The sequence below is a fragment of the Ailuropoda melanoleuca genome, chromosome 5, assembly GCF_002007445.2.
Source record: "Ailuropoda melanoleuca isolate Jingjing chromosome 5, ASM200744v2, whole genome shotgun sequence".
Taxonomy (NCBI): domain Eukaryota; kingdom Metazoa; phylum Chordata; class Mammalia; order Carnivora; family Ursidae; genus Ailuropoda; species Ailuropoda melanoleuca.
This window is the reverse complement of record NC_048222.1, coordinates 35,047,434-35,065,475: the sequence shown is the minus strand read 5'-3', so window position 1 is coordinate 35,065,475 and position 18,042 is coordinate 35,047,434. Positions and strand designations below refer to the sequence as shown.

At 44.9% G+C, this 18,042-nt stretch overlaps 1 protein-coding gene across 6 annotated transcripts in view; it reads right to left on the bottom strand.

Moving 5' to 3' along the window:
- Window positions 1-18,042, bottom strand: part of NPTN (neuroplastin) — a 68,123-nt gene that overhangs the window by 3,926 nt on the left and 46,155 nt on the right. For 3 of the 6 annotated variants that reach the window (XM_034660696.1, XM_034660697.1, XM_034660695.1), the window contains exons 5-6: window positions 9,472-9,605; window positions 5,918-6,191 (exon numbers count right to left, since the gene is read on the bottom strand). In XM_034660696.1, the coding sequence (XP_034516587.1) occupies window positions 5,918-6,191; window positions 9,472-9,605 (408 nt within the window). Of the gene's footprint in view, window positions 1-6; window positions 3,528-3,768; window positions 5,635-5,917; window positions 6,192-9,471; window positions 9,606-18,042 lie in introns of those variants that run through there. The other 3 variants (XR_004625494.1, XM_034660694.1, XM_034660698.1) reach the window with 3 other exon arrangements.

Here is an 18,042-nt window from a genome sequence, read left to right as displayed (position 1 = left end):
CTGGAGCAAAAAAAGATTGGAAAAAAACAAAAACAAAAACAAACTAACCACAAACCAATGACTTGTCAGCCAAAACGACAGGCTAGCGACACATCAGTGTCCACAGGATTCTGCTACCAACAAGAGTACACTACCGAACAGGTACAGAGAACAAACTAAGACTCAAGGACACCCAAGACATCTGTGTGCTCTGTATGCAGTGGATACACAAGACAAATCAAGACTGAGACACACAAGCCCGGCCTGCCTCTACTCTCACCACAACACCCTCGGCTCTCAGCATCCAGGCCAAGCCAGCTCAGCTACATGCTAGGAACTAACCACTTCAGGGACTTAAAGGAAAAGACCCAGGAGCAAACTTAGAATAGTTTCAGTGCTCTGGCTGTGCACCGGAAAACAGAAAATTCTAAAGCAAGATAACTGACAAGAATATCACCAATCTACTCCCAACATGAAAAGAAAAAGCAGGGGAGGGGGAATCGCGATAGCCAAGCTAATATCCTCACAGCATGACATTGTCCGCACCGACCCAAGCACTTGACACGCAAGCTTTTCTTTCTTTTGGTGGCGGAGGGGTAGGCCCTGCTGTCTGCCCAGTGACGTCACGTGCAAAGGGCTGCGTGTAGGGGTTTCAGCAGCAGCGGCCCCGGTGCAGCGGCCGTGCCTGCAAGTGGGAGCGGGTGCTGTTCACGCTAGTGTCTAGATTGCACTCCATCTCTCTCCCCAGATCCACGTGCACATTTACAAGGGACCAAGACAAGAGCCTTGTGTCTCCTACTGTCCTGGACTGAGTCACTATCTGCAGCACCCCTCTCCCTTTACAGGTCAGACAAAAAAAACCCCACAAAAACAAAAAAAACAACCTGACCCTAACAGGGAAATCAGGAGAGAGGGAAAGAACAGAACTACAGAACGAAAATCAAAAAGTAAATGAGGATTAAACAGCAAACTGAAATCCAAATTAGTTGTGAAAGTGAATGAAGTAAACTTGAAGAAAAGTGTTAACATTATGAACTGTGCATCGTATAGACTGAAGCGGAGATTAAACAAACTCCAAAAGCATGCATATCGCTCACTTACCACCATGTTTTAAGGGTTTGATGCAATTGAGGGGGGAAAAAAAAGAAGTCATAGTAACCGACAAATATCAACATACCCCCAAACCCTCAGGCCAAAAGATAGCAGCTTAACAATGGCTCTCCTCTTCGCCTGGGTATTACTCACAGCCACTGGCTAGATGGGAGGAAGAGGACTAGGGAGAAGGGAAACAAGATGTTTCTGGAATCCACCTTAGGAGAGAAGTTCCTGGTGGAACTGTCATCTTCCCAACCAGACATGCTATGGCCCTGACTCCACTGGCCCCCACCGCCTCGTCACTGGGAGGGCGCTCTGCGGTGCCCAGTAAGTAATGCGTTACCTGATAGGGCAGCGTCTCCAGAAAGACGGCTTTTCAGTTACAGTGACCAGGAGTTGACTGCCTGGTCAAAGCTCCTTTTTCACTGCCTTCATCTCACCGAGGACGGGGTTTTCTAGTTTCTAAACGTGCTTAAATTTTGCCTCATCTCAGCAGAGTAGCATTAAACCAGAGAGAGATTAACGGTTACATCCAGTCACCTTTCATATTTGGTCCTACTGTATTTTCTCCATAAGGTAACTTGTTACTGACTCAGATGACCCCTAGTTTGGAGACAACGATGTGTATTTTGCCTGTCATTTTAAAAGTCACATTTCTTTTCCAGCATTCCTGGCCAGCTGAAAAGCTTCATATGCTCCCAACTGACAGATTTTTCAAACATTAGAATAGCTCTTGTTTGTAGAGTGTCTAAAAGAGTTTGATGTATCAGAGCCACTAAAAATGGTCTCCCCCAAAACCCCCAACTGTCTTCTCCACCAGTAACTTGAGGAGTCGTCCCTCTGAACTGCTTATAAAAATTATAAATGTGAAAACAGAAAACTCTTTTTGATGCCATTTCTTTTCTTAAATCGGCTCCTCTGGTTTTCATCTGAGGTCATGACATGTCCCGCAGAACTGAAGGCCCCGACACCGAGGCAGGCTCACGCCGCACCTGCCCAGATGACGGGGGAGGACAGACTTGGCGCACACACACTAATCCCTCTCTGGGCTCGGTCAGCAGAGAAGCCGCACAGAAGGTGTGCTCCGTGCACGTGAGCTGCAGGATGGACGGAAGGCTAGGGGGATGCTGGCTCGACCTAGTCTGTTTAGAATATCATCATTTAACATTTTCAGAGAAGGTAGCCAAGAGGTGAGTAAAGTGAAAAAAAGAAGCCTTTGACTCCATGATTCATCTGTTACTGAAAACACTGAAGATAAAAGGCGATATGCAGATGAAATCTAACTATAAGACAACCTACTGGGCACGGATCCTCAAAGAGACCACAACAGGGGCGTAAAGGGACTTAATTGTGAGTTTTGCTTATAAAATGTCCCGAGTAGGGGTGCCTGGGTGGCTCAGTCAGTGAAGCGTCTGCCTTCAGCTCAGGTCATGATGCTGGGGTCCTGGGATCGAGTCCCATGCGGGGCTCCCTGCTCAGCGGGGAGTCTGCTTCTCCCTCTGCCTACTGCTCCCCCTGCTTGTGCTGACAAATAAATAAATAAAATATTTAAAAATAAGTAAGTAAAGTAAAATGTCCTGAGTAGACTCTAGTAGACTAAGAAACAGCTCTTTTGTTTTTTCTACTGAAAGCCACTAAACCTTAACTCGAAGCATTTTCTATGTGAGAAATCTAAAGCAGTATTGCTTTTCTGGTGGAATGTACTCAGTATAAACTCTCTAAGTTCGAATTTGTGCATGTGTATAGTTTTAAATTGTTTAAACTGTTCACCTAGTGCTTTTCTGGTAAGGGGCTGAGTTTCCAAGAGCTCACAGACTGCCCGATAGGAACACTGTGAGTTTTACATGAAATTGTTTCATACAAGAAAACGTTCGGTGACTCAGAAATCATAAGTTTACTCTGATAGTAAAGTACCTATTTTGGCAGAGAAAGCGTGTCAGGCGTATTTAAAAAAAATCCACTTTCACAATGGCATAAATAAGTCAACAGCGCCACAGATGGTTATCTGATAAAAATTCATCATCTCTAAAACTCCAATTTGTATCAGATATGAGGTACCTCTTCCTCATTCCACAAAGGAGTGCATGCTTCTATCTGCATGTAGCCTTGGGGAGGGCTGTGTGGGAAGAAAGCATATGAGGGGCTGCTCTTACATGGACTGCACAGGAGTTGAGGGGAAACTAGCTGGAAAAAAAAGCCACAGCATAAGGAAAACTCACTGAGGAACAATCAACTTTTTTTTTCTTTAATAATAATTCCAGGAGGACAAGAAATAAAGGGGCACAGGAGCAGGGAGGGGTTTGAAAGGAGGAAGCAGACAAAGGAGAAAACTGGGGCAGAAATGCTGGAGCAAGGCAGGGATGTGGAGATGGAGAATGGAGCCTGGGCCGCGCCGGCTGTCAGGAAGGCAGCGGAGAGAAGGCGAGCACTGCAATAATCCCAGCGTCCCAGGTCTGTCGCCCCAGTTCAACAACAGAAAAGTAAATGCTGCTTGCATTACAGTTCTTCCAAGAGACCAGAGCAAGATTTTACTTTGCACTTACCCATGTCTTTCATGTAGGATTCATCCACTGTCTGTAATAATTTCACTTAAAAGAGGTACCTTCCCTTCAGGAAGCCATTCAGATTTGCTGACCACACAGGTCTCCTCTACAACTGGCCACCACTTGAGTTCAAGAGCCATGGAGCTCTAGCTCTTTTTTTTTTTTTCTTTTTTTTTTTTTAAACAATAGCTGCTTCCCCAGGCAAGTGTCTGTGCCTGTCAAAACCAATACCAACCATTTCTCAAATCTAACCCAAATGTCTTCCACACGGCTGGGGGCGGGGGGGGGGGGCGGCGGTAACCCGGTAATAAACAAAGTGGCTTCCTAGGAGGAAGACTGGAACCTCAGATGGAACCTCAGATGGGGACATGCTAGGCCAATGTGTCACTCTGCCAGGACAGTGGCAGCCAGACTCATCCTAAAATAAAAAATCAGCTTCTGAAGCCCATCTTTGCCTTTTCCTACCTCTTTGCTTCTCTACATTCCCAAAGGGAAGGCTGAGCAAGGTGCTTTTTAGCAAAGCAAAAGCATTCTGAGGGGATGAAAAGCCTTTGCAGAACTGAGGCATAACTGCTCCTGAAGTGCTGATGCTGGAAATACGACTTCCCTTGACTCTCAGGCCTAAATGTAAGTACTCTGCCTTGGGAATCCTCATTTGTAGAAGGAGAGAGAAAAAACTACAGGAAAAAGCACTATGCATATGTGAAAATCCCAAGAATGCAGTTCACTTCATAAAACAGCAGTTCGGTGGGCCTAGGAGCAGCAGTGTAAAAATCCTGGGGGCACACTTCTGCTGCAGGGAACTAGCTCATTTATTTCCACAGGCCCACCGGCTTCTACCTGACATCCCCTCACTCCTCCATCCAGCTCGTTGCGGGAGGAATGTACGCCGGGAGGGGGTCCAGCAGGGCTTCCTACAGGCGTTGTTAGGTTCAACAACAAACCTTCTCACCAGCCTCACTGTAATACTCTCTTCTACTCAGGGCGGGCAGAGAGATTTTGGAGGTGCTAAGAAGAAAGGAAAAGAAGGGGAAGAGGCTATTGCTCTCAAACATGGCCTTCCAGAGAGGCTGAAGCCAACGGCCTACCTTCAGGGCTGCACGCCTTCTGAGGGAGCAGGAAATGGGGGCTGTGGTCCCGCTGGTCAGCCACAGGGACACAGACAACTCTGCGGGGCAGGGCAGAGAACCACGGTGCACGAGCACAGGCCCAGGACGGTAGCACCAGAGCTGGCATCCTCACCATCACCCCAGGCCGGCCTCCACTGAACTTAGGACCCACACCCTTCTCGTCTAGTAAGTGACAGGCAAGTGGTGGTAATCGCTGGCTGGCCAATTAATTTGATGGTGATGTTATAGGGCGGAAGGGGGGAGCTAGTCAGGAAGCTGAAAGTACTAGTGATACAAGTCTCCAGCTGCAGCTGCCCGCTGACCGTAATCTTGGGTTAGAAATGGAATATCCATGACCAAAAAAAAAAACAAAACCCAAAACAAATAACCCCCAAAGATTTCCTAGGACTTTCCTCACTGTAAGCATGTCCAAAAATCTAAGATCCTTTTTTTTTTTTTCCCAACACTTAATAATTCACTATAGTCCTGGTGCCATTATCTAGTCCCACCTCTGGCACTAAGCCAGCCTGAGGGCGTCACCTGGGGGCATGGGCTCCAGGTGTCACAGTTTAGCTGTCTCTGTTTTAAAACCAGGGGTGGTGGATGCCTCAGATTCCACCATTCTTGCCTGTGAGATAGAAAAGCCAAATGCTTGGTGTCTGCTTCACCGAGAACCTTGAAAAACCTATCAAAGGGACCAAAAAAAGGAACCAAATTCTGGCTTGTTCCAATGGCTTTTCTCAATAGTTTGACTGGGCTGGGGCAGTTACCTACAGGGGCTACACCAGGCAACCATGGGACAACCAGTTAGATACCTTAAATCTGCCTGAAAGGCCAGGTGGCCTGCGATCTTGGGGTGGCTTCTAGGCTTGACTTGGATTCTCCTCAAGCTCAATCTGCCTGATGATCTGTATTGAAGGAGGACAGAGCTGAACAAAGAGACTGACAGCTGCCCATTCCCCACATGGGGCCTGAAGGGCAGATGGGACTGGGGCTTGGAGAACACCCAAATGGAGGAACAGAGCCAATTATAGCTCTAGGTGGCTAATCTTAGGAGTACGGAGTGAGGAACCAGTATGAGAATTCTCCTTCTCTCCTTTTGGGATCGAACCCCAACATTCTTATAGTCCTTTTTGGGTGCCCCAAGGAACCAACCCCAACATTATAGCTATTTTGTAGGGATGCTCTTACCGTCAGGAACTTCGTCTGGCCTCTTCCTCTTCTCATACACAACAATGATCACCACAAGGATGATGATTTCAGCCAGAATTCCCAAAAAAGGCCAGAGTGGGGCCAGGTGGCTCCGTACCCTGAGGATGGTGACAACGGAGGCGGAGCCAATGGAGTTGGTAGCATTACATTCATACTCGCCAGGGTCTTCTGTGATCTGGAGATTAACGATGCTCAGCTCGGTGTAATTTTCCTTGTTGATGATGAAGAAGCGGCCGGAGGTATTGACAATGTCCTGCTCAGTGGCAGAAAAAGTAAAAACACACAAAGGTCAGAGTAGGTGAACTCATGTCCAAGACAAGGTGGCAGTGTTCTCCCTTCGTAGTAGGACCACTGGCTGGGATGAGGGCACAGTGTCTACGACCATCTTTGTCCAGGTAACTTGTGAGCACCTCATTACTGGCTTCCTCTCAATATCAACAGACCAGCGAGCTTCCGGCAGAGCCGGGTTAAAGCCTCCCTTGCTGCTGGTCCTCCAGACTTCCTCAACTTCAATGAAGCTGCATTCTCTGCAGCCTCAGAGAAGACCAACTCAATCTAGAAAATGCTACTTCAGATACAATACAGGCAAGAAACCATAACACAGGAAGATGGAAAAGAGGGGTGTGACCTCTACAGTCAGGCTTGTCTGAAGACTTCAGAATCAGCACGTCTACCTCACACTTGGTGAGTTCTGGAAAGTCTCCTTAAACTTCCTCCAGAAACAATGCTAAGAACTTGCTCCTAGTCAGAGCAGAGAAATTCATAACTTTCCTTTCCTTTAAGAATTAGAGGGTTAAAGGAAAGTTTATTCAGTCAATCAACAACTATTTACTAATGGATGCTATATGTCTCACATCCTACTAAGGGGAAGGTGGGACCCAAAAGTGAACAAGGAGGTTGGCCTTAAGAGGGAACCAGACCTCCAAAATATTTCCACTTGTTCTTTCTATTTATATACTTTCACCATATATATCCTTGTTCATTTTTAACACTTTTGTACTATTTTGTTATATGTAGATCATCTTTAAACAACGTATCACTAAATTCTTGTTTCTTAAACCTCTGCCTTTTAATGAGGATACTTAAAACTCTGTGTTTAATACTGTAATTTTTACATTTACTGTCACAAATTATGGCTTACTTAAAAGTACCCCAGAATTCTTAAAAAAGAAAAAAAAGTTCATACAAATCAGAGGCAGACAGTCCCTCCAGGGCTTATTAAAAGGGAGCCCCATCAAGCTATCTTATCTCCAAGTCATCACATTAACTCCTGCCAGTCTATAAAAGAGAAGACAGGATGAGAGGTGATAGGAAAAGAGTTATACTTGGCATTGCATGCAGCCTTCCACCCTGCAGCTGAGTGGAACAGTCACCAAGAGAATCACTCAAAGATTGGGGGTGCCAAGAAGAAAATATCTTTTTCCAGTGGCTATCCGTTTAGGCAGGAAACTGGTTGATGTGCCGTATGCCTCTCAATTTTGGAAAACGGCTATTGGGAGATAAGGCAGAGGAGCCTATACTCCCACCATCTGGAGAGCCATGATGTTCAAGTTCCCTCTACCTAAGGGGGTTGCCTTCTGGGTGAGCAGACCCCAGCAGTAAAAATCATCTGTTGCTGGAGCTAAACAGGAAACAGAGAGGTTCAGTAAGAGTAGATCTCTCATATCTGAGAACTGGCCCCGTAAAGAACTCACACAAGTTTTTACAAGATCCAGGATCTGGATACCTGCCACACAGAGGCCCAGAAGCAGCGGAAACCAAGAGCAGACTATAGGAAAAGTCAGATGAGTGATACCCCTTACTGCCCCATATAGAAGAAAAACCCAGAACACAGAGCGAGGACAATCCCCCGCTCTCCTTGCAGGCTAGGGAGAGGGGATGGGAGGTAAAACTGGGAATTTTGGAGTGGACTGGACTCAACTCTTTAACAAAAAAGATGTCCAAGAAAGCTATGGGATCTGTCTAGAAAAGGGATCTGTGCTGAAATTAGCGTCTAGAAAAAAAACTGAAAGCATTTATCTTAGCCCTCAACCAAGTTTAGGCTGTTCAACAAACTAGTTTTCAAAGGCATCAACCTAGAAGCCGCTTTTCTTTTCCCTAGCCCTCTTTCGTTAAAAGTTTTCTGTTTCCCAAATGATTCACAGCTTGAAAGCAAGAGGAAATACTATACTTGATTTCAAAGGTTTTTCACAATATAACAGATAATTAAGAGTTCGTGGGCATGAGAAGAATAGCAGATGAAAATATCCACTGACGGGGCACCTGGGTGGCTCAATTGGTTAAGCTACTGCCTTCATGGCTCAGGTCATGATCCCAGGGTCCTGGGATGGAGCCCTGCCTCGCGTCGGGCTCCCTGCTCAACGGGGAAACTGCTTCTACTCCCTCTGCCGCTCCCCCTGCTTGTGTTCTCTGGCCCTCTCTCTCTGTCAAATAAAAATAAAATCTTGAAAAAAAGAAAAAGAAAATATCCACTGAGGAATCAAGGAATCAAGGGCTCTCCTACCAGTAGAGAGAAATGACCATTGCTTGCCAGCACAACTAAGTATTTTATTGACTTTTCAGGGCCTACTCTGAAAATATTCAACATCTCCCTTCTTCATCATGACCCCTTATTAATGGGTTTCTGAAATCTAGTCATTGTTGTTAATGTTAGAGTCCCTGTCACCACCTGACGTTATCACTATTGAGAGATCATGGAGTGGGAAGAACCATGGACTTGAAATAAAAAAACTGGATTTGACCCTTCCTTGGTTTTGTCATTGATTTACCTTGGTTAATATGTAATCTTTCTGAAGAAGCAGATTAGATTATCTCCTTGGTCCCTTCTGATTCTGACTACTGACAATCAGAGAGGATACCTGAGAAATACAGTACTGGGCATACAAGGCCTGGGGACAGGAGGAACGGACGACACCCTCTCTGACAGAAAGAGAGACTGGCCAAACATCAGAAATCAGAGAGTGAGAGTCTAAAACCTGGACTCCCTCTGCACCATCAAGAATCATCCCACCGATCAGAAAAGATGTTTTCTTTGACCTCTTCAGGAGCAGACACTGTCAGATTTCCAATGTCCAAGGCTGCTCTTGCACCTCACCATGTTGCCTCCATCCCTAATCAGCACTCCCTGTGTTCCTGGAATATACTAGTAATTGCCCTCGTCACCCTGTCTACCCCCCAAACCAGAAACGCGTATTAAGACTACTTCAAGAGCAATATTTCCTTTAGGACAAATGGACTAGAATAATAAAAAAAGTTTAAGATTGGGGTCAGCTCTTTCAGTTTCCCATCTTGAAGGCAAACCATCTAATCCCTTTGCAGACAGCCAGCTTTAACAACTCATGTAGGGATTCCATGCTGGACAGAGACTGTCGGTCACCTCCAGACTGAGAATGTAACCGTTTGCGACTAGAAAGGGTGACCCAAGCCAGGCCAGTATGGCAGGTTACAGCAACTGGTCCAGATGTCTGGACCTCCCAGGAGAAACTCCAGCAACCAGAGACCCAGGGAGAGAGAATCAGCTGCCTCCTACTCACCACAGGCATACCATTCTCCTTCTTGCGCCATATCCACTCTGGGTGCGGGTAGCCAACCGACTTGCAATACATCATGGCATCTTGCCCTTCATTCTTATTCTCACTCCGTTTATGGCCAGTGATGTCAGGAGCAGCTGTGAGAAAGAGTGTTGAACAGTTACCACAGGAGCCTACTCTGGACAGGATACAAAGGCCTCACATACGGACTCAGAGCTCTGCTTCTAATACAGCCAATCTCTAGGCCTAGCCTCATAGTTATTTTGATAACATGCATTTCAGGTCAGAACAGAGCAATGGAACCAATCCATCCCCTATGTCCCACCCACCAGAGCAGCCCAAGCAGATACCAGGATTGCTATATGTGAAGTTCTGCTAACAACGTAGGTGGTTCTCTAACCTCCTAGAAGAGGGTTCAACTGCCCTAAATTAAAACATCCTTAAAAAAAAAAAAAGCACACAGAAGCTATTATCACCTCCTCTTCCAATTATGGTTTTTCTTAAAATGTCTGCACTAATAACAATTATGGATAATATCAAATGTCATACATTCCTTTAAGGAAATGAGAGATCCCTAAGATCGAACACCTAAAATCAAGTCCTATGGCAAGGTATGTAAAACAATGATTGCCTGGAGAAGCAATCTGATGAGTACCAGTGGGCAGCGTTCTCTCAGGAAAGAGGGAATCCAGCAAACTGGTCTTCGTAAGGGGTAAGAAAGGAATAAATAGGAAATTCAACTGGTCTTCATAAGGGGTAAGAAAGGAATAAATAGGAAAATCAACCAGTGTCCCAAGAGATTTAATTAACAGTTTAAGAATAGGACCTGTACACCTGACCTGCAGTCATCTCAACAAACCCAATCTTGGGGGACTTTCCACACATGCTAGACATTGCTGGTCTTCTGTGTTCTAAGGGATCACTTAGGAAGAAACAGCACCGTGGTTTAAAAATTAGATAAGTTTCAAGGATCCAAGAAGCCAGAGATGGGGGCTAATTCTTTGAATTTAGTCTCCTTTGATCTTAACTGTACTTTCCACCATACCTCCTCCTCACCAGTTACAGTAACGTGAAAGCCATAAAACTCAGAGTAGGCCAGATGCCACGTTGTCGGCCAAGATAGGAAAGAGAATCAATAAGCCTGGTCCAAATTCCAGTTTTGCTTGTTCTTTAATTATTCTGTGCTTCAGTTCTACACCCATTATTAAATGAAGATAATTCTAGCCCCTGCCTATATCCAGCGTCCTTGGATAGGTAATATTTAAAACATTCATCTTGAGAATATAAAAGCCTGTACCATTATATTATAGCATGGGCTTGTCCCATGTTCCCCCTCTAAATAGCTTGCTTTTCCTTGGCTTAAAAAATAATCCAAAGTCCTGCTTCTTCTCAGACTGTGCTTCCCAGCCCACTTCCAAAGGCACCTGGACAGAAATGGAATGAACAAGGTCCCAAGCTGTCTCTATAACCACTGCCTGCCCAACTGAAGCCTGCTCAGTACTACTCGGTGTGAGGGGTTTTCTAAAAATGATGTTATAAAGGAAATAGCTTTTTCCCCCCAGCAAACTTCCTCACTGCAAAAGGGAGCAGGCCAGCTGGCTCCATCTTGTTCCCACCACACCAGATTTCTCCCAAAGCCACTTGATCATGCTCAGCCTACTGTTCCACCTTTACTCAACAGTCAAGACTATCTTAGGTCCTCCAAGGAGCAAGCTCCATGGCAATACACAAACTAAAACACCGTCAGGGAAGACACAACAAGCAGGAGCTACCACACTTTGCTTCTAGTTGTTTCACGTGTCTGACAAACATTCAGCACCTACCATATGCCAAATACAGCAGAGTGGTGGGGGAAGGCCTTTCTGTTGAGGTGGATTTTAGCACAGTCATAAAGAAAGCAAGGAGCAGCGCGCTCCTGTATCCGTGGGAAGAACACTCCAAAATAAAAGACAAGCCTTGAGGCAGAGGTGTGCTTGTTATGGACAAGGAACAGCATGGAGGAGTTTGGCTGAAGCTCAGTAAGCAAGGCGAAAATGGTAGGAGATGAAATGAGAGTGAATGGAGCCCAGATCGAATAGGACTTTGCAGGCCACCGCGATGACTCTGGCATTTACTCTGAGTCAGCTAGGAAACCACCAGTAAATACCAAGCACTGGTATGGAACAATCTTCATGTTTTAACAGGCTCCCTGTGGCTGCTGTGTAGACAATTGTGTAGAGAGACAACAGTGGAAGCAAGACCATTTAGGAAGCTGTTAAGAGTAATCCAGGCAAGGAAGGAGGTGGTTTGGATGAGGGCAATAGCAGTAAAAGTGAGGAGATTCTGACACATTTTATAGGCTGAGTTAATGTATTTGTTAATGGACTGGATGTGGGATCCAAGAGAAAAAAGAGGCAGGAACGACTCTATAAAGTTTCTGGCTTGAATAATTCTAAGAAGGGAGTTGCCAGTTCCTAAGATAGGGAAAACTACAGAAGAATTAGGGTGTGGTTTGTTGTTGTTGTTGTTGGCTTGTTTTTATTTTGTTTTGTTTAGGGATGGAGCAATGGTGGTAGTAAAAGCCAGGAGTTCAAAGTTTAGGACATGTTAAGCTTAAGATATTTCTTTAACATCCAAGTAAAATTGTCAAGTAGACAGCTGAATATCCAGTCTGGAGTTCAGGACAGTAGTCTAGGATGGAGATGTAAATTTTAGAAATCAGCATGTGTGTGACATACTTTTCCACTTTCATTCTCCTTTCCCCACAGAGAATACCCACTCTGGCCCAGTTATCTAACTAATTCCAATAGCACTGAAAATTCGGTACCATCAGCTTTTACCTGGAGGACTCATCCCAAGACTGCACATCAGAACCACATAGAAGGCTAAAAGTTGAGTTGGCTTATGATGCCACGGCCACTAAGAAGTTGCTATTCTGAAAGGATGCAGACCAGAAGGCCAAGACCTGAGGAGAGGGACAGGGACGGTCTTCACTCCTACCGTGGTGTTTAGGAGGAGAACATCACTTCCCCTTTTCATTTATCTACTTTGGTATTCTACAGAGGCTTCTATTTACAGATGTGAGCATGGCCTTAAAGGCTACTATGCACAGAGACTGCTAGGAACTTAGCTACCCTCATCACGCTTTGTTGGCCATAGTCACATAGCGTGAACCTACAGGGAAGAGTCTTCAATGGTTAGATCTGCTGCTTTCTCCTCAGCTTAGCGAAGAATACTGAATGAAGCTCTGATTATGCACCCCTGGGATGGTGGAAGTGTCACTAGTATTGTGGGCAGAGAGAGAATTAACCCAAGCCATATCACTCTATCCCAAAGGGAGGGATTATAACAAATATTACTTTAGCCTCCGAGTCAATGAAAAGTTTTTTCACGTCTCTCTATCCTTAGTGGTAGCTGCTCACTCAGAAAGCCCTGTCCCCAGATGGTGCCCACACTTGTGGTGAACATCGCATGATGCACAAACTTGTCTAGTGACAAAGCTGTACACCTGAAACTAATGTGACACTGCGTGTCAACTATACTCAAATAGTATTAAAAAAAAAAAGAAGAAGAAGAAGAAGAAAAAAGAAAAAAACATGGTTGTGAGGGTGGAGAAAGAAAAGCTAAGCAGGACAGTGGATCCACAGCAGGAAAGGTCAGCAGACTCTCAGGGCACATGTGAGCACTGGTAAGAGAGCAAGGGGGGTCCATTAGGGCTCAGAGTCCTCTCATGGTGGTTTTTAAATAATCTCCAAAGTCTTTGATATTCTTCCCTTCAAGAAGTGAAGCGTTAATTGCTCCCTCCTCTCGAGTGCAGCCTAATGACAGTATTCTAATGAATGAATGAAATAAAGCCGAAGTAAAGGTATGCAACTTTGGACAGTTCACAAAAGACAGTGTGGCTTTCTCCTTGCTTTCTCTTAGATCACACAGTCTGGGGAAGCTTAGCTGTCATATCATGAGGACACTGAAACAGCCTATGACAAAAGCCCACATAGTGCGGAAGGAAGGCCTTCTGCCAACAGCAGCCGTGTAAGGCAGCCACCCAGGAAACCGATCCTCCAGGCCCAGGCAAGCTTTCGGAAGACTGCACCTGACAGACCCTGAGCCACCTCACTAACCGGCTCCCTAATTCCTGACCCACAGAACCTATGAGGTAGTAAGTGTTTTTTTAAGTCACTAAGTTTGGGGGTAATTTAACCACCCAATGAAGAAGGCATTACCCCATTTACAGAGACTGGGAAACTCAAGTTTGGAAGTCATTTAACATCTACAATTACATTGTCAGTAAATAGTAAAGCTAGAAACCAAATTCAGGACTGATTTCAGAGGCCATGTTTTTTGTACTTTACTACATAAAAGGGAAAAATAAACCAAACTAGGACGGAGTCCATAAAAAATAAAAATACGCAATATGCATCACAACTGCATAGAAAAGTGCCCAAATGTTATCTTTGCTTGTAGAGGTTCTAGAATGCTCTAGACCTGAGGGGAACTGATTTAGCTGTCGGAGTTTACTCCATACACTATAATATAAATAAAAAGAGCTCTGGACTTTAAGTCAGAGAAATTTAGGCTCCATTGAGACTATGACTCACCAACTGAGTAACCGAGGCGGGTCATTTAAAATCCTTTGAGTTTCAGTACTCACTTTTGTAATACTCACATAAGTCACAGAGGTCTTGTGAGGACTGAAATATATCTGTACCAATCTAGCACATGATTGGAGCTCAGGGTCAAAAATAAACATTTAAATTGAGCTATTAAGTCAGGGAAAGGAAAGGCGAGGCACAGACTGTGACATTATGAGTTCTAAGAAATCAAAGAGATGCTGATTAATGTGTTTTCTCTCTGCTGATATAAACAGGACTTTTGTTTGTAACTCTAATAAGGTTTAATCAGGTCAGATACTCACAAATTTTGATTAATGGCCTATTTATATTGATGAAGGTGCCTCACCTTCTATGGGCTTGCCATTTTATAAGGAACTGCCTAACTGGGGTCAGTTGGTCAAAGGTAGGTCTGAGGCATCTGATAGAGCCATATACTCCTTACTTCCCCTTACCCTCTCAGGGAAGCAGAGAGAATAAGAGAAACCTCTAAAGGAGATCACAGATCCACTCAGGAATTAACTTGCTCTCTGGGGTTGTTAGCCACATAGTCTAATATTAGACATCAGTTAACGGCTATTCTCCAGTATCCTGATGAACGGCAACACAGGAGTTCCAAGAGTCTTAGTTACCCAACACCTGACCCAATTTTGTTCTCTGGGCCCACGGCTGAGGACTAACACATGTGCCTCAGTACCCTCTAGTGCCTTCCCAGCCTGCACTTAGAGCAAAGCATCCAGCTTCTCTGTCACACTGACGGCTGTAGAAAGTGTCCACCTAGGCAATGGGGGCATGTTCAGCTGAAGCGGACATTAAATAAAGTTAAACACAACAGGGCTAAGAACGGAGTCATGGTATGGGGTTTCTTACATGGACTGCTTATTTGGTGCTCACTTTTTCAAAGCAAATTCATAATCTTACAAATCATTTTTCATCTTTGCTGCAGGCAAACTTAGAGGTCTGGCTGAAGGCAGAAAAAGAGAGAGAGTTAAGATTTACTATTAAGCCAAGGGCTAAGCCCAAGAAGCAATATGAGATTGGTCACAATGGAAGCAAAAAGGATGGTGGCTTGTGGCTCAAGAAGCCTTCTCCACACATAGTAGATTCATCATTCATCTGAAGACCATAGCAGTCCGGGACTTGTGCTGCCCTCTGCAGACGAGGCTTTTCCCTTTCCTGCAGGTGCGAGCACTGAGTGGATGGCAACTGAAGTCTCCTCTAAGACAGTGATTCTAACCTGGGCTAGATACTAATCACCCGGGGTGCTCTTGAGAAGCCTGATGTCCAGGCCACGGTGCCCACACATTAAATCAAGTTTGAGAACCACTGCTCTCATACCTTTCCCGGCACCAGTGTTTGAGATCAGGGGAGCAGAAGGAGGAACTGTCCCTTGAGATAGCGAGATGAGTGAATGGAGGTATGCTGGGCACTAATGGGACGCTCCCAAAGTTGACATGTTGACACAGCCACTACCATGAAGAAAAGCAGCTTAGAGATCATTTCCTTCAATAACCCAACCCCACCTTTGGGTGCTCCCTCTTCCTTATAAGGGAACCACAGACTGTTGGAGCCTTACAGGAACTCTAAGACCATCTATCTCATCCCGCTTCATCACACACTTGTGGAAGCTGAGGCCCAAGGGAAGACAGTGAAAGACAGTGAATGGTTAGGACCATTGCGAGTTTAATGGCAGGGCAGGATTAGAACCCATTTCTTCTAACTCTCAGTCCAAGACCTTCCACTGTTATATGCTGAACTCTGCAACACGGCTTAGTGCTTAGGAGCACAGGCTCTGGCACGATACTGCCTGGGTGAGAACCCTCGTTCCACGGGTTACCTGTCATGCTGGGCCAGTCATCTGATTCCCTGGAGCCTGCATGTTCTTCCCTGGAAAGTGGAAATAATATGGCATCTCCATCTAAGAGCTGTGAAGTCTACAGGGGAGGACAGGAATAGTAATGTACCCAGCACAGAGCCTGGCACGCAGTTAGTGTGCAACGTCAGTGTTCTTATTAAGAAAGGTCAGGGTAGCACCCTGAAGAGGGGAAAAGAGAGAATGGGTATGGTTATTTGGGCTGAGGTTGATGCTCAAAATGTACTAGCAGCTTCAAGGTATTATTATTTTGCTTTCAAAGACTTCTCAAGTATGGGTTCTGAGTCAGAACCAGCTTTGACATAAGCTCTAACCTAAAGGATGTCAGAACCTCTAAGCATCCGTGCCTATCAACCTACCTACCTATCAAATAAATAACCATGAAAACGCTCTGCATGCTGAAGCGCCATACAAATGAAGAGATGTGTATTATTACTCTTAATGATATCGTCATCACCATACAGTCCGTCTCGGCCAGTTTGAACTTTAATATATCTCTTGTAAGGCCATATCACAGAGTAGGAAACAAGGATGCAGAATAAGGTCACTTATAGAAATCCTACCATTTAATCGTAATATTAAAATACAAAGAAAGCTGAGAAGTATGAAGGGAAAACAAGATCAGTCTCAGCTCTGGTAGCCCCCAAAGACTGAAACTCACTTGAAATGCCCAGTGAGCAGGGAGAGAGAATGGTGAGCCTAATAAAATGAGTAAGACGCTCAACGCAGACCTTCCTCGGTCTGGGATGTACTTTTCACAAAGGGCAGTAGCGTGTCTGTTGCAGAGGATTTAGTGACCGCCAAAATCCTTTTCTAAAAACAGAATAAAATTCAAATTCCTTACTTGATTAATCAAAACAACTGAGTGATGAGGATAGGGTTTGGGAGTCAAGAGACTGAGTTTCTCTTTTTTGTAAATTACAGACATTTTTCATGTGCTTTGTTATGAGCATTTTTTTTAATTTTAGAAAAGGAAGAAAGTGGAAGAGGAAGGGAGTAAGAGAAAGGTTAAAGAATTACAGGAATAGAAAATCCATGATCTATCCATTCCCAAATACTCTAGAGCAAGCTGTGGAGTCTCTGGAAGACATAACCCCTGAAGAGCCAAAAAGCTGGGGAAAGAGACGCCTGCCCAGAGTTATCGAAGTGGATCCCCAGACAGGCTGGGCCACGGGGCAGAGGTCCCACTAAGGTCTAGTCATGGCTGTTTCCTCTCCCCTGGCCAGCCCCGCTCCATCTTTCACCCCCAGGATCGGCTCAGGTCACCTGCCAGATACCTAAGAAATGTAATCCTACCAAGTAATAGTATCTTCCTGTTTACACTGTGCCACGTTCTTGGCCTTTAAAAAAAAGTAAAACAAAAAAAAACAAAAAAAACCCTACTTCAGATGCAAGGCTTTCCCCACTCCATGTAGACATTGCCATCCTCAAAATTCCTTTCTTGACAGGGATCGACAGGCTAGGGTGGAAAAACACTGCCACCTCAGGTCTGTTCCTCCCTCTGACTCCTTCAGCCTTCTTTCCTCCTGCGCACCGTAAGTAGCGTGAGATGTGGTGATCTGCTCTACAGTGCCCGGGTTCTGGTCTAGTCTAAGCCCTCCTCTCCCCGCAGTGCCAAGTCCAAACAACACCCCAGGGAGAAGGTGCTGAACTGCAGTAAAAGCCAAATGGGGAAGAAAAGGACTGAGGGTTGCAGAATAGGTGCTAAAGAATCCTACCTGTACGGTGTAAATGATGCTGCCCTGAGAAATGCCAATTTAGTTAAACCACAAAGGAAGATCCTTAGAGACTCCTTTCGGCAGAGGTCACTTATGTTTCTTGAATCTCTCTCAAGCACAACTACCTCTTTACCTGTATTACTTGGCAGATTTTTCAAATCTTTATAGCTATAAAAAGCTAACTGTCTTTTTACCTCACCATAGAGGCACTGAGGAAATAAAACCAGCGTTTATATGAAAATGCTTTGGCAATCAATCTCTCTCTCTCTCAATGCAAGGCAGTTTGCAACGCCAACCACCTAGCTTAGAATATGATCCTGGGCTTATGGCAAATCTTTTTAAAGTTAAACAGAAAAAGCCAAATGTTCAGTCTTTACCAGACTAAATTAACTAT